Source organism: Panthera onca, chromosome D1 (genome assembly GCF_046562875.1).
Source record: "Panthera onca isolate mPanOnc1 chromosome D1, mPanOnc1 haplotype 2, whole genome shotgun sequence".
NCBI classification, from domain to species: domain Eukaryota; kingdom Metazoa; phylum Chordata; class Mammalia; order Carnivora; family Felidae; genus Panthera; species Panthera onca.
The window spans coordinates 12,630,070-12,645,998 of record NC_138348.1 but is presented as its reverse complement, the minus strand read 5'-3'; the positions used below and the strand labels follow the sequence as shown (position 1 = coordinate 12,645,998).

Here is a 15,929-nt window from a genome sequence, read left to right as displayed (position 1 = left end):
AGTAATAACTTGATGTTATGGTATTAGATGGACAGAGCTCAGCCTTTTGTGGGATTGGCTCCCTTTCTATTTTTCATATTCTAAGGTCACCAATTATCCTGGAGCTCCTAGGCTGTCTGGCACAGCGTGTGAAATACTTGCAAAAACTATGGGAAAAAAGTAAATTTATTTTTTTTAAAAGCATGTATTTCTTTTTAACTCACTTCTTGGAAGTGATGATGGGAGTTCTATCTTTTTGGCCCCTGCAGAGGTTTGACTAGAACTTCAATAATGGATTGAATAAGCCCCACAGTAGGTACTGGAAAATGTCCTGTCACTCTTACCCAGTTGTCCCACCCCAGCACTGTTTCGAACCTTCTGAAACGCTTTGTTTCAGAGGGTGTTTTTTTCTGATTTATTATTAAACTAGCAGTGACTAGAGGTCTTATGACTTAGGATACCTGGCGTTGGTTATTTATGACCTAGTAGATTTGGGGACCACACAGTTTATAGTTTGACTTGTTTATCACTAACTGGAAAATAGATTACAAAGAAATAAGATGGTTCAGGTTCATAATTCTGTACCCATGGTACTACTTCTGCTTGGCTCCCAAAACCTGGGGAGGAGAGGAAGGGACCGACCAAGACCTGGGAGCACACCTGCCTCTCCTGCTAAGGGGACAGGGCACGTGCTAGCCTCTACCAATATACCTTTTGCTAGTCAACATTTCCCACCCTCCCCCTGCCGCTAACCTGCACTACCTGTTCTACGTTAGTATGTCTACCTCTGTGTCTGACTCTGAGGAAGGGTCGGGCCACACAGAAGGAATACCCGTGGGCACCAGCCTCCCCTCTGACGTCCAGTCCACAACATCAATCTCTTCCTCTTCCGAGCTGGCAGGAAGTGGGTCCAACAATCCGGAGTTGCCAAGTTCCTCCTTGCCTGCCTCTGGAGCAGGGTATAATACCTCATCCATACTTAGGGACACTTCCAGCCTAGCGTCCATCCAGTTTGAACAGGGAGGTGAGAGATCCTCATAGGACCTTTGGGGAACGTCGAGAGAGTCAATGTGGAGAAGCTTCTCTCTCTGACCATCCAGTGGCTGGGAACTGGTAATTTCCAGATCCGGAGTCCAAGGGCTTCCTACTGAAAGTACCCCCTCTTCACTCACCTCAGAGGGCATGACAAGGGGGCTGAGGGACTCATCTGGCTCTTTGTTCTCAGAGGGCATGACAAGGGGGCTAAAGGGCTCTGTTGGCTCTTTGTTCTCCCCAACAGGTTCCTGTTCCAATCCTGTGAGCTCCCTGGGCCAGAGTTCCATGTCTGGCAGACACCATTCCTCCCCTTCGATCCAGTTCTTTCCTGTATCTGCCAGGTGATAATTAGGGGTCCTGCAGCCCTCGGCTCCAGGACTCTCCAGAGACCCTGTGCGGGGCTCAGTGTCTGAGCCACACAGCATGAAGTCCAGGATCTCCTCCAGCTCACTGGTGGCAGCGGCACTAGTGATGCGGTACTCCTCAGCCTCGCACGGCTGCCCCAGCAGGGCTGTGTCAAATGCGTAGTGCTCTCTGCAGTCCATATCCAACCCGGGCTCCTTCCCTACCGGCTCTGGACTGGACCCAAACTCAGACTTTGCCACTGGGTGGTCTGGGGAGTGGCTAGCAGAGAGCAGGAGATCTTGTAGCCTGGAGCACACGGGGGAGTCCTGACACAGATCTACTCGGGCAGATAACATTTCCTGCTGGTTCACGGAGGATGGCTGCGTCCCTGCAGGCTCTTCGGAGCATTCAGATTCTGGGATCTGAGGGCTCTCTTGAGAGTTTTTGAGGGGAGGCTCTTGTACCACCTCCCAGCACGTCCCGTTGACAATCTTCCGAAGTTTCACCCTTCCAACCTGCCCCTCCTCTGCAGAGTCTGAGTTTGGTGCCCTGACTTCAGGGCTCCGCTTCTTGTTCCCACCTGTGTTTCCAAGACCAGATGGGCTTGGGATGCTTTGGAGAGGACTAGCTCTCCCTGGCTTCTCCTTGTCTTCTGGTCCTTTATTTATACTCTTCTGCCGCCAAAGACGCCGGCCAGGGGCTGTCGGTACTGAGCTGGGTCCACTCACAGTGCTGGAAGGCTTGGATGTACAGACATCAGGAGATGGTTTTGAGCGACTCAGCCTGATCTTTCTGGGCAATAGTCGCTCATCCACAGAGGGGTACATACCAGGCGGGGAAACTGCTGTAGGAGCAAGGGCAGAGTCGCTCTTGTTCTCTTTAGGTCCCTGACTGTGGCTTGATGGTGAAGAGCCTTTTTCTTGTGGAGTTGGGCAAGCTCTGGCCTTCCTCTTGAGCAGAAGATTGCCGGACGAGTTCTCTGTGTTCTGTTGGTTGCTTTTCTCCAGGGGCCCCTCCTCCTTTCCCAAGGACTTCAATCTCACTAGTCCAAGAGGACAAGGAGTCTGGGTCACAGGCAGTGGAGTCCGAGGGCGGCGGGTGGATGCCAGCACCCTGGCAGAGATTGGTGCAGGACTTGGAGGTTGTAAGCACTCCCGGTTCAGTCTTCGGCCCGGGGGGGCCTTCACCAACTTCCCACCCTCTAGCTGAAGGGATTCTAGCTCAGAGACACGGAGCTGACGGGCAGCAGAAAGCACATCCTGGGCTTCTTCTCGAGATACTTCCATCTCTGAGGTATACAAGAAGTCCACCAGCTTCCTGAGTGTCCTGATCTTCAAGCCCCCCAACTCCAGGACCACCTTCCGACCCTGAGCTGGCCTCTCCCGCTGCAGGCGCTCTGTGAAGAAGGGGCTGCAGGCTGACAGGATGCAGCAATGGGCTGGAACTGCCTCACCTGGAAGGAAATCCAAACACTTTTGTTATTTCCTGCAAACTGGCATGCTCACAGGCTAAGCAGAGTCTTTACTACCCAAACGTGCTGCTCCTCTCAACTTCCTTCCGTGGAAGTTCAAATAGGAGAAGTCTGTTCCTTCTGTTTGTCTGGAACCTTCTGACATTACCTAGCTAACTCACTTTTTATCCTTCAAAATCTAGTTTAGACATCACTTCTTCCAGAAAGCCTTTCCCCACCCCACTTCCAGTCTAGGTTAGCTGCTCCTGGGCACAGAGAGGTACTCTAGCTATCAGAGCACTTAGGTCTCAGTGTTAGAACCGTCCATCTCCTTCACTAAAGTGGAACTCTGAGGACAGAGACCATATCTATCTTGTTCGCTAAGATATACCCACCGCTTCACACAAAGGAGGGCATCAAATTTTTGACTCACAAGAATTTAAAATTTTTTACAGAAGCTGCTTGTGGTCTAACAGAATATGAGCTTTGGATGCATATAACCAGGGTTCATCTCTCTCCCGACCTCTTAGGCACTGCCTACCAGGCAGTTGTCTATCGTGAGCCACCTTCTTTATGGGCACTTCCCTGTCAATCTTAGTTGGTATCTCTCATGACTTCAGTTTCCAAAGGCTTGATGCTGACTCCCAGGTCCTACCTCTGCCTAGATACCTTTCCCAAGACACTGAACATGCCATAACCTGCATCAACCTTTCTAGAAGGTGAACTCCATTCCTCAACCCCAAAACCTCCCATTTCTTACTTCAAAATAAGTATGCACTTTACTCCCAAGCCTGAAAACTAGAAGTCTTTGTTCTCCTTTACTCATTGTATCTAATCAAACATATTAAATTTATTTTTATTTATTTTAAATATATCTCTGTATAGAGAGATATACATAGATATATAGATACATACATATATTTTAGTAATCTCTACTCCCAACATGGGGCTTGAATTTACAACCCTGAGATCAAGAGCCACATGCCCTACTGACTGAGCCAGCTGGGCTCCCCCGAACATTAATTTTGTTAAAAAAGCGACTATTTCTTGAGTCCTTCTTGCATGCCATATAATGTACTAAGTAAGGGTTTTACCAGTATTCATTTATTCGATCTTCACTGAAATCCTGTGAAGCAGTTGTTCTTACAGATGAGTAAACTGTGGCAGAGCTAAGTAATATGCCCACCACAATTACATGGTTAGCAAGTCACAGGGAGAGGATCTGAATCCAGGGAATTTGGCTACAGAGCCTATGCCCTTAAATGCAGCAAGTTTTGTAAATTCTTTCTGATTATAAACCATACATTTCTATTCTCAATGCCTTAGTTTAGGCCACCATTCCTTCTCTTGGATTCCAAAATAGCCCTCTATCTGGGCTCAACAACAATCCAATAATTCTTCTCATGCAGCCCAAGTGTTATTTCTAAAGCTTGGGCCTTTTACATGATCATGACCTTCTTCTGAAAACCGATGAATACATTTCCCAATGTTCTGAAGACAAGACTTGCTTCCTTTGCATAACACTTCAGACCTTACATTGCTAATTCTCTAGCCATATCTCTGATCAATACACTTGCAGTCTGCACTCTAGCCATAGTGAACCACTCGCAAATCCCTGGTCACATCTATGTACATGCTGTTCTCCATGCCTGGGGAAATCTTTCCTCACTTCCTTCTACTTGTTTGTCTTCCAGATCTCAGCTAAGGGGTTATTTTCTCCAAGAAAATCTCCCTAACCCCTGTCCCCGAACCTCAAGTCTGGGAAGGTACCCCTCTCTTGTGCTCCTCCATCATCCTTTACTTACTCCTATACTGCACAGTTACTTGGATGCACTGGTTATCCGAAGGTCTCCCCTTTACATGATTTTCGTACAAAGGGGGACTTTATCTTCATATATACTATATGCCCATGCTAGTACACTGTTCTAGTATACAACAGGCAATTGTGTTTTTTATTAGGAGTTAAGGAATGAATCCCAATTCTGTGCTTACTAAGAGAACCAACAGGCAAGTCGCTTAACTCTCTAGGCCTTGATTCGCTCATCTTTAAGATTGGAACCACATAATATTTTACCTCATAAGGCTGTCTTAAGAATCAGATGAGACACTATACTGGATGTACTCTGCAAACTGTAGAGTGCTACACAATGTTGGTTGTCATAATCCTTTTTTATAAGTGAAGAAACTGAGCTCCGGAGAGACGAGTGGGACTTACTTGCCCATTTGTCACTTTGTTACTGAGTAACAAAACTAAGACTTAAAAAAAAACAACTAAGACTCTGATTCCTAGTGTTGGGCCTTCTACATGATTCCAGGCTCTACTTCATGCTGCTCGACCATTGTAAGTGTAAAGGGAAGGAGTGGAAATTAACTATTTTTAGGTCTAACAACAAACAACAAAACCCACCAATTTGAAGATGAGAAAAGTAAAGCAGCAGCTTGACGAGAAAATGGGAAAATAAGTAATAGTATTATTTAACACTTACATTGTGCTCAATTCATGAAGAACGCCGTTCTGAGCACTGTGTGTATGTTAACTCCATCTTCACAATCATCCTCTTACAATATTATCCATCTTTTACAGAATTTCTAGGCTTACTAAACTTTACAATTAGTTTCACGATTTAAAAGAAAAAGAGCACAGTCTCCTATTCACTCTTGAAAACAGCCAACTGTCCTCGAAACAAACAGCTCTTTACCAAATAATGTACAATACTCAAAGGTGATGATAATACCTTTTCTTGGTTTTGTGCTCTACTCCCTGGCCCTGAACTCATTTTATCTTATTCCATCGTAAGTATCCTACAGTGAGTGGCTTCTCAAGCGGGTCCCCACCAGTCTCTTACCTTCCGCCTGTAGAAGGACATCGCAGAACACACCGCTCTGTTGCTGGTGATGAAGCTGCACAAAAGCCAACCGCAGAAACCGGGGATTCCTATATAGGATTTTGGAACTGGCAGGAGAGCACATGTTGGTCTCTTAACAAACCTACGTTTTCACAGATCGGATTCCTGTGGACGAGATAGTACATTTCAGAGGAATGGCTGCACCTAATTTGCTTTTTGTCTTTGAAATGACAAGGAAATTTTGAAAGTGAGAGAGAATAGCCGTGAGTCGAGTTACCATAAGCCCAGAAATTGTGCCAAGGGTATCTCAAGAAAGAATTTCATAGTGGTTACATGTAGGAGCTCAGAAGCATGTGCACATTTGAATCTTAGTTCTGTTATGTATTAGCCTAGCTGTATAATCTCAGGCAATTGACCTAACTTTTCTGAGCCTCACTTTTCTCATCTATGAAATGGTAATGATAATAGTACTTACCTGGTAGGGCTGTTTTACAGGTTAAATGAGTCAATGCAGGTAAAACTGCTTAGTACTGTGAGTGCCTGGCACATAATAACTATCACTTCCAAAACGGTAGCTGTGGTTGGGGCACCTGGGTGGCTCAGTTGGTTAAGCATCTGACTCTTGATTTCGGTTCATGGTTTGTGAGTTTGAGCTTCGTGTCGGGCTCTGTGCTGACAGTGCAGAGCCTGCTTGAGATTCTGTCTGCCCTGCCCCTGTTCTCTCTCTTTGTCAAAAGAAACAGATAAACTTTAAAAAAAAAAAAAAAAGAAAAAGTAGCTATTACCATTATGCTTAAACCTTCTTCATTCACGTTACCACCGAGACTCAACACCAATAGTGCTGACAACTCCTATTCTTCCCGAGCACCACACTTCTGAGTTCCATGGGTATAATCCCCAATTTAACACTTTTAAAGAAACAATATAGAACATAAAATTCTCTAGGAGGTTGTACACAACCTTCTTTTCTTTGAGCTCACTCTATCACACTAACCAGCAGAGGGTGCACAGTAAAGAAAAGCAGGTGCTGGACTCCGTGGGAAGGTCTCTCACAGAAAGAAATAAGGACGTTGCCACCCTTGCTTCAGATGTTCTTGACCAAAGCGAGCCTCACGCGGCCTGGAAACTGGCAAAGGATGTGGCCGTTCGGTTTGTCAGTCTGGTTAATCACCTGGCTAACAACGGAGCAAGGATAATTAAGCATCCTTCCCTTCCCGAAACAAGCTGGCTATTCTGACTTCAGGCTCACTCCATGTCCAGCTTTTTGCACTGAAACCCCCACACTCACTGCACAGCTGGCGTTCCTTTCCTGGCATGCAGTTTTCTGTCAGGTGGCACCGACGGCTCTGAACGGTTCCCGTCAAACTATCAGGAAAGAAGGGGACGGAAAGGTGAATTCAGAAAGGGTAGGCTCCATGCCGATTTCAGCCGGAGGGCTGAAAGGGGCGGAGGATGGCAGCTCTTGCAAGGTCCCAAACATAGGCTCTGGGGAAGCTTCCCGAGCCACCAAGCCCCCCGCCTGGCCCCCAGACCCGACCTGGAATAGCTCTGCAGAAGTTGCTCTTGGCGTCCTCTTGGTGCTCGGGTCCTCTGTCCAGCCTGCCTTGCTTCCTCCCAAAGTCGAGCCTTGAGCGGGGAGGGTTAGCAGAGCGGCACAGGTGGGCCCACGGCCCGAGGGGGTTCCGCTCCGCGTCCAGAAGCAAGGAATCGGGGTTGGCGGGAAAAGCAGGGCTTCACAGCAGGCCCTGCAAGGCTGGGCGCCCCTCACGCTCTGGGCGCCCCGGCCCAACTCCTTTGAAGAGAGACCTCTAGGCGCAAAGGTTTCTGGGAATGGAGCGTGAGGCTCCCGGAGGCCCGAATTCAGGGCTCGCCCTCACCACCACCTCCGGCCACACGAGCTTTGCAGCCACTCCCTGGTGCCCTCGTACCGCTGCGGGCCCGGCACCCTCATGCACCGGGAGGTGGTGACAGCCAGGGCCTGAGGCCACGCGGCCAGCGCCACACACCTCGCGCTGTGGCCCTCGCGCACGGCGCGTCGCGGGGCCCGACGTCCTTCCTCCTCCCCAGCCCGCGGGCTGACGTCTGCCTGAATACGTCATCCCCATTGGCCGAAGGCTCCTCAGGCGGCCAATCACAGGGAGAGGAGCGCTTTGGGCGGGAGGCTACGTCTCGAGGGACTTGAGGGCCGAGCCAAGATGGTCGGGCTGCAAGAGGTAGGTGGGAAGGCCCGCCCGGGAGGGTTTGTTGTGGAGGCCGTCTTGTCCCACGGCACTCGACGAAATCACAGGGAGGACAGGGTCAGGATTCCCCAGTAGGGCAGCCTCCGAGGCGGTTGAAGGACACCTCCGTCTTCCCTTTGAAGACGCTGAAGGGGCCCAGGCCCCGCTGAGGAAGGCGTCTCGGAGGAAAAAGCCTCTGGATGGCTCTCCTCGCACCTTGATCAGATCTTTCTAACCTTGATAGCTCCTTAGGCCAGGGATGTTCGGGAACAAGGCTGTTGGGCTAGTGTCTGGAATCCGGTTTTCACGGATCCCGCTCCACTAGAAACTGGTGGGACCAAGGGCATTACGGAACTTCGGGTGTGGTGGGGCCTGCAGTGGCCTTCCAGACATGATTTAGTTAGCGCACCTCTTGACTGGAAGCAGCTGTTTTCAGGGGTGATGTAACAAATGATTTCAAGATTAATCATTCAGAGAGAATGCCAGCCCACGTTATAAATCTGGACAGCGGTTCCCCCCCATGTGTGTGTGTTAGGACCTGGGGCCTGGCTTCACTTCCACGCCCCGCGATGTCCAGCTCTAGGTGAAGACAGCTGAATCCAAAGCCATTGGTGACAGAGTGCGGCGAATTAAAACGGAGCAGCCTTCACGGAGGCCACCTGGAGACAGGACACGAAGATGCCTAAGACACGGGGAACCTGCAAAGGATCAGTGTAGAGAGGTGAGTAAAGTACGGTGCGCTCAAATACGGCTGTGAGTTCGAGCCCCGCGTGGGGCTCTGTGCGGACAGCTCGGAGCCTGGAGCCTGCTTGGGATTCCATGTCTCCCTCTCTCCCTCTGCCCCTCCCCTGCTCACTCTCTGTCTTTCTTCGTCTCTGAAAAATAAATAAACGTTAAAAAATTTTTTTTTAAAGGTTTTTGTTGTTGTTTTTTTTGTTTGTTTTGTTTTTTTGTTTTTTTATAGGATTTGAGAAGGTTGACAAATATGGGGGGATGGGGTGGATTTCCAAGTCAGGTAATATTTTCCTAGTTTGAGACCTCTGCTCTCAAGACGGAAAAAAGATCAAGGAACAGGAGACATTTTAGGTTGCAGTTATATTTTGAAGAGGAAGCAGTTCGTGAAAGGACATAAAACTTAGCAGAAGGAGGACACACAAGCAAGCAAAAAGAAAAAAAAAAGAGAAGGCAGAACAATGCTTGTTTAGGATATCTGTTACTGTGGAATCAAGACTTGAGTAGGTGGCTGGAGTACCAGTAGAGGTGATCCTGTGGGCTTGTAAGAAAAATATAAATATTATACCTCCTCATGAATTTATTGTTATTAGGATTAGATTAATTTTCAAGAACTGGAGAGGACTCCCTTCTTGGTTTCTGCTTTTTAAATCCAACACCATTGTAGTTAAATCTAGTGATAGTAGAATTTCTAAAGGGAATGATAAATGGCCATCCTACTCAGGGCTTCAAAAATGACAAACTTTTGATGGTAATATGTAGCCACCAGAGGGTAGAAAGGAGTAAAAATATTTTGTCTTCTTTTGTATGGATAGCCAGGGGGGTTTTTTTGGTTTTTTTTGGAGTTGAATTTTTTTTCATTTCTTCTCCTTGGCATTTATAGTTTCAGTCTATTTTAGAAGTAGAGTCAACACAGCACAGAACTCAGCCCTATATAATAACTTTAATATTTCTTATTTGTTTTTAATATTTCTTTTTTAAACACGGTATTATTTCCTAGCTCTTCCCTAATCTTTCAACGTTTTATGGTATCTTGTTTTTCTTTGTGTGTAAGTGCTGGTGGCTTGGGTGGGGGGAGTTAAACTTTGAGAGCTGTGAAACCGAGCACACTGAATGTAATACTCCATGCGGTAAAAACAAATGAAAGAAAGAAAAAAAAAAAAAAAAGAAAAAGCTCCGCAATAAAAAACAACCTTGTATCTCTAAACATATCCTCAATCCATTAACTTCTCCCTGTTTTCACTGTTACTACTGTAGTCCGCTTTGTATTACTGCAACTTGACCTTCAAACTAATTTCCTTGCTTTCACCCGTACCCCCTCTTTAATCCATTTGACACATAAACAGCCAGATCTTTTCAAAATCTGAGTTAGATTATGTCATTCTGCTGTTGAAAACCCTCACAGGCTTTCCTCTACCTAGGAATAAAATCAAGGGGCACCTGGGTGGCTCAGTCAGTTAGACATCCGAATATTGATTTTGGTACAGGTCCTGATCTCCTGGCTCATGGGATGGAGTCCCGCGTTGGGCTCTGCACTGATAGTGTGGGGCCTGCTAGGGATTCTCTCCCTCCTTCCCTCTCTGCCCCTCCCCCACTTGTGTGCGTGAGCACTTTCTCTCTTTCTCAAAATAAATAAATAAACATTTTAAACAAAGAATGAAATCAAACTCCTTTCTCTAACCTGTAGACTCTTTCATATTCTTATCACTCCCTTCTCATTTCGACACACTGCTGGATTCAGCATGTTTCAGCCTCACACTTGAGGACTTTGGCATTAGTAGTTACCAATGCTCCTGTGTTCTTATGATTAGCTGCTTCTTCAGATTTCAACTTAAAGATTTCAACTTAAATGTCAAACTCTCTGAAGAGTTTGTCCCTGACATCCAGGGTAGAATAAGCCACGAGTCATTATTATCAGTCTTTTTTCTTTTTTTTTAAATTTTAATGTTTATTCATTTTTGAGAGAGAGAGACAGAACATGAGCAGGGGAGAGGCAGAGACAGAGGGAGACACAGAATCTGAAGCAGGCTCCAGGCTCTGAGGTGTCATCACAGAGCCCCTTGCAGGTCTTGAACTCCTGGACTGCAAGATCATGATCTGAGCTAAAGTCAGACACTTAACCAACTGAGTCACCCAGGTGCCCCTATCAGTCTGTTTTAAATCTCTGCGTAGTGTTACATCTGACATTTATTAATCTTCTCTCTCCCTCCACTAGCATGTAAGCTTTCTGAGAGCAGGAAACTGGTCTACTCATTATCTTTGACATCCAGAAGGTACCTGGCTCACTGTAGGGACTAAGAATAATCCAAGTGGAACTCATCTTTTTGCTTTCGGTCACCTGACTGTAAAGAGTTTATCCCTCAGTGAGTATTGATCCTTGTGATGCTTTATTTGGAGACAGCTATTTCAGATAAATTTAAATTTTAACTTTTTCATCACTAAATTATCTTTTTTTTTTTTTTTTTTTTTTACGTGGGCTCTCTGCCCAACGTGGGCTTGAGCTCATGATCCTGAGATCAAGAGCCCCATGCTTTACTGACTGAGCCTGTCTCATGCTTTACTGACTCAGGCATCCCCTGAGTTATCTTTTTTGGTTTGTATATAACTTTATTTCGAATGTTATCTACAAATTCGTTACTATAAAATGACTTGCCCAGGATTACATAACTAGTAAGCCAAGAGACTTCATTCACTCACTCATCCGTTGCTAAATACGAGACATTAGGCTGAGCTCTGGGGTACACCATGAGCTAGAAAGATGCCATTCATGTCTTCATGGAGCTCATCTTCTGGTGAAGGAGACAGGAAAACACACACACTAAAGGAAGGCAAAATACTTGCAAGTTTTTAGTGACGATGTGAAGGAAACAAGACCAATCCATCGCTAGAAAAACATAGAATATTCTAAAATGTGGCTCTGATCTAGAGCCACGAACATTTCTTGTGCTGGTTGTTTTCCTTTGGCAGTCATCTTTGGCTTTTGAACTTGCTATGGAGGACCAGGAATACTAGATGGAAAGAGAAGTAGAAGATGTGATAAGATAGTAAGAGAAGGTTCCTAGATAATGAGGGTTAAAGTTCGTGCATGTCTCTGTTTAATGTATTAATTTCCCAATCTAGTTAGTTTGTTTAAAGCCCATCAAACAAGTGCTGTGATGCCTGTTTGGTCTTCTAGCCATTCTGAGAGAAATCCTTTTTTGGCCACTTTAGACCAGATATGAGGGGGTGGATAATGACTAGATTGCCTGATTAGAAGGGCACATTCATGCTGAGGAGTAGAATTCCAGTTTAAATAGATAAGGAAAGGTCAGATTATGGTTACTAAGGGTGACTTTAATGTATTGAGTGAGTAAACGTGGCACCTTGAAAGCAGATGAGGAACTTGGCTTTTATCCTGACCACAGTGTAGGGTGATGGAAAGAGCGTGGGCTTTGGAGTCAGATCAATGAGGGGACCACTTCTTAGCCAGACGAACTCAGGCAAGTTTCTTCAGCTTGCTGAACCTTGATTTCCTCATTTGTGAAATGGTGGTAATACTATCTCCATGGTGGTGTTTTAGAAGTCAGAGATAATGAGTGCAAAGTGCCTTTCACATGATAGATGCTCTGTCATTGTTTGCTATTATCGGGCAATGGTGAGCCACTGAAGGTTTTGGGAGAGGGTAGATACTGGTAATAATAACTCATTCTTAGTGAGTTTATATTGTATACTGTATGTTGCTTTAAGAACTTTATATGTGTTTTGATTCTCACAACAGTACTGTGAGAGATATAGTTATTATCTCCTCTTTATAGTTAAGGAAACAGAGGCTCTGAGAGATTATATAATTTGTTCAAGGTCACGTAGGAATACATTTACTTAAGTATGCTTGCAGGGAAGGAAGGTTTGAAGCCAGGCAGTCTGACTGCAGCACCTATGCTCTTAACTATTACTCTAGATTATGAAAACTTTATGAAGATTCATTTGGCAGCAGTCTACAGGCAGATTTTTCAGTAAGAGTAAAAAAGGAAATTTTCAATTCATCATTATCATTTTTCTTTAGTAACCACTGAATGACCATAAAATGCTAGTCTTTGTCAAACATGTAAAAAAAAAAAAAAAATCCAATGTCTGTCCTTCATGGCCTAACAGTGTAAGAGCATATTAAGGATCATTTGCAGCTCAGAAAAAGAATACCTGTATAATCCTTTATGTGGGTTAAATGTAAAAAGAGAATGTATGAACTAGATCATCATAAGCTTGAAGTGCACAAAGAAACTGAATTTTCTTAAAGTGAGACTTTTTCTTACACATGCTGTTATCTCCTCTAAATATATTTCTTACTGAATTCCATTTATTCTCCCCCTCAAACCCACATTTTTTTGATTCGGGGACAAATGGGAAGACAGTGATTTTCTTTAACAGCCCAGTGGGATACAGCCTCCTACCAGTTGAAAGTATAGACACGAAAAACTGTTAACAAGTCCAACATCTATTTTTTTTCTCCTTAGCTATAATGCAGTTAAACGCAAACACCGAAATTGAGAGTTTACCTCATATATTCCCTACCATCCAATCAATACATAGCGGTCCTGTTTCTAGGATTTTTCTCTCCTTCCCTTCCTGTCTTCTTTTGGGAAAATGCTTTGGGGTTGAAAGCAACAAACCAAATAGCAGCAGGCAAATCAAATCAGCTCTTCTCTTATTTCCCTACCCGGAAAGGAAGGGAGAGGAAGCAAGAACCCCACCATCAAAGAGAACTGGAGCTTAGGCGTGCCATCCCAAGGAGCCCTTGTTCCTTCGGCCCCCCCTGGAGCTCTGCAGTAATTCCTCAGAGATTGTGTAGTCTCCACTTTAAATATAAATATATATATAAAACTTCCCCCTGTCTCTTTCTCTCCTCCTCTCTCCTTTTTTATTTTTTTAATTTCCTATAATAAAGTTTCCTATTGGATAAAATCAGCTCCCTGATTTATGCCTGGCTCCTATTGGAAGTTCTCAGGGGCTGACATCACTTAGGAAAGCGAGGGGGTAGGGCTGCCAGATCAGTTTGTCACCACCCAGGCTCCCTAGCCTTTGGCTGGGTGCAACTTCCATTTTAGGTGTTGGATCTGAGAGAAAAAAAAAGGAGAGAGAGAGAGAGAGAGAGGGAGAGAGAGAGGGAGAAAGAAGAGCAGGAAAGATCCTGATCCTGAAAGGAGGAAGAAGTGGCGAAAAATCAAGTACCCTGCTGGATTTGTCTTTCTCAGCACATTGACGAAGCCTTGGGTTTCTTTCTTAAAGGACTGGTTTTTAGAAGTCCACATTTGAGGTGTGTGCCTTTTTAAAAAATGTGTGTACAGACGGGTGAAGGAGGATAAGCCAAGTCGAATTTTTGTCTTACGGTAACCAGAGGGAAGTTAAAAACGAGAGCTTCTGCTGTGCTGACGGGTGACTTTTAAGCAATTGTTATTTTTTCTTTCTACTTACTTTGGGGGAATTTTGGTATTTTATTAGATTAAAAAGTAAAATATTCAAGCCCCAGAAACAAACTTGTAAGCTCTCTCTAACATAGGGAGACGAATAGATCCAGAGGGGTGAGAGCAAATCTACATTTACATGTAAATTTACATTTTTGTATGTTGTTTGATTTTATGTTTTCTTCTGGTGTTCAGCTAACAAACTTCTATTTTCAGAGCCCAAACCAAAAGTTCGGTTTTTTGGCATGTTGCGTGTGGGTTGGGAAAGGAATTTGTCCGGGTTGGAAGCTAGTTATACAGATGGTTCTTCGTATGTTTCAAAACTTTTCTCCCCCTTTATCATTAGATTTGTGGAAGTGGAAAGTTGTAGGGAGCTTTGCAGCTTAAATGGTGGTGTTTTTTCCCCCAGAGAGTTTGAACGGCCCAGCTCAGTTCCAGCCCTGCTGTTCCTGGGTGGATCCCTCTTTCACTTTTCCAGGTGCGGTGGGTGGGAGCCTCATTCTCCTGCGAGACGTAGCCTCCTTACTTTGCTTTATAAAAGAAAACAAATGGGTCCATGTTAACCAAATTGCCATTTCTTTCTCCCTAAGACTACATTTGATGACAAAGATTTGTAGAGGTGTTACATGTTCAGTTTGCAAGTACCATAACGTTTGGTGTATGTGCTTAAAGGGATAAGGAAATTCTAATGCTTTTTAACTTCACCTGAATAAAGTGGCAACACACCTGGAAATATTTGTGCCTTCTGAAAGGGCCTTGGATCAAATAAGGTGAGGTTAAGAGAAAACATTTAACGCAGACTTTAGTGTTGAGAATGCATTTGAGAAAGTACAACAGGAATAATTATTTTTTAACCCAACTGAAAGTCGTTTTTTGGAGGTCAGTTTTTGGTTTGGTTAATTTGCCATGAAATAAAAAATATGTACGAGCCGAAGGCCCGTGACTGCTTTCATATACTTAATCTTAAGATTTGTCTTTTCTTTTTGCAAATCCATTCTTCCAAAAATACTGTTTCTAGATAATTATATAGCCAACTCATCAGGAGCTGAAAACTGAGTATTCTCTTCTTTTTCTCTTTGAAAATGCGCATCGGTCTGAAAATTAGAGCTGGAATAGATACTGCCCTGATTGTAACAAGATAGGCCTTAATAGATAAGCTGCCCTTTAGCTTTAAACTGGTATGTATCTTTAATAGTCCCCTGATTTCGTGCCCCCCTCCCATTCTTTTTGGACTACAACACTTCCTTGAATTTCTTTTCCAGAATGAGAGTATTTCTTGAAGGATGATTTCATCCTGGTGAGGTTGTGGCTTCCGAAGAAACAACTTTGTTCCTTCTTTTAATCTAATCTATGCGAGGGCTACAGTCAAATTTTGATGTCTGGATCTCATAATTATAGCAAGTGCAGCAACAAAGAAAAAAGATAATGTGTACAGTCTGTTCGACTATACTTCTTGCTTGAAAGAAAATTTGGAAAATATTAAACGTTTTCTCTGCCTTGACTCCAGCCTAGGGGAGGTTTCTTGGTGGATCTTTGGAGGGTTGGTCATGTTGCTGCCAGAGTGTCGGTTTCCCACTCAACCTTTAGGGGGAGGGATGAGGGAATCTGAAGAAGGAGTACAAAGGCAGTTTGAAAATAGGTTCTGGATGACTGAGTGGTGGTGATTTGGGTCCAGCTTTAAATACTGGGCTTTGTGTAGCTGCAGTGAGCATCCTAGTAACTAGCGTCCAGGAATATTTATTTCCACGACTGAGGCTTTGTTTTGACTGGTGTGTACTATAGAGCCTTTTGGTTGATAAGATGGAAGATTTGTCTCTTACCTCACCCCTACTAGTTCTTTCAGGAAATATAAGGGGTGCAAATAAGTAAATCTTTAATTTTTTGT

At 44.6% G+C, this 15,929-nt stretch overlaps 2 protein-coding genes across 9 annotated transcripts in view; one reads left to right on the top strand and one right to left on the bottom strand.

Annotated features, from left to right (window-relative positions):
- Positions 1 to 2: 2 nt before the first annotated feature.
- BTBD18 (BTB domain containing 18) lies at positions 3 to 6,333 on the bottom strand. The gene is made up of 2 exons (XM_060606719.3): positions 5,656 to 6,333; positions 3 to 2,812 (listed from the first exon to the last, which is right to left on the bottom strand). Exons 1-2 carry the CDS (start codon positions 5,777 to 5,779, stop codon positions 747 to 749), a joined length of 2,190 nt encoding a protein of 729 aa, XP_060462702.2. The 5' UTR covers positions 5,780 to 6,333; the 3' UTR covers positions 3 to 746.
- A 7,294-nt stretch (positions 6,334 to 13,627) lies between these two features.
- CTNND1 (catenin delta 1) overlaps positions 13,628 to 15,929 on the top strand; it is a 46,709-nt gene continuing 44,407 nt past the window's right edge. For 7 of the 8 annotated variants that reach the window (XM_060606714.3, XM_060606710.3, XM_060606711.3 and 4 more), the window contains exon 1: positions 13,628 to 13,896. The gene's annotated coding sequence lies outside the window, so the exon portion shown is untranslated. The remainder of the gene's footprint in view (positions 13,897 to 15,929) is intronic. The other variant, XM_060606717.3, reaches the window with a different exon arrangement.

Bases quoted from the DNA above. Each gene is read 5' to 3' on its own strand.
- BTBD18 (XM_060606719.3), bottom strand. From the start codon at position 5,779: ATGTGCTCTCCTGCCAGTTCCAAAATCCTATATAGGAATCCCCGGTTT. The intron at 2,813-5,655 runs GTAAGAGACTGG...ATTTCCTTCCAG, and splicing joins TGTCCTTCTACAGGCGGAAG to GTGAGGCAGTTCCAGCCCAT.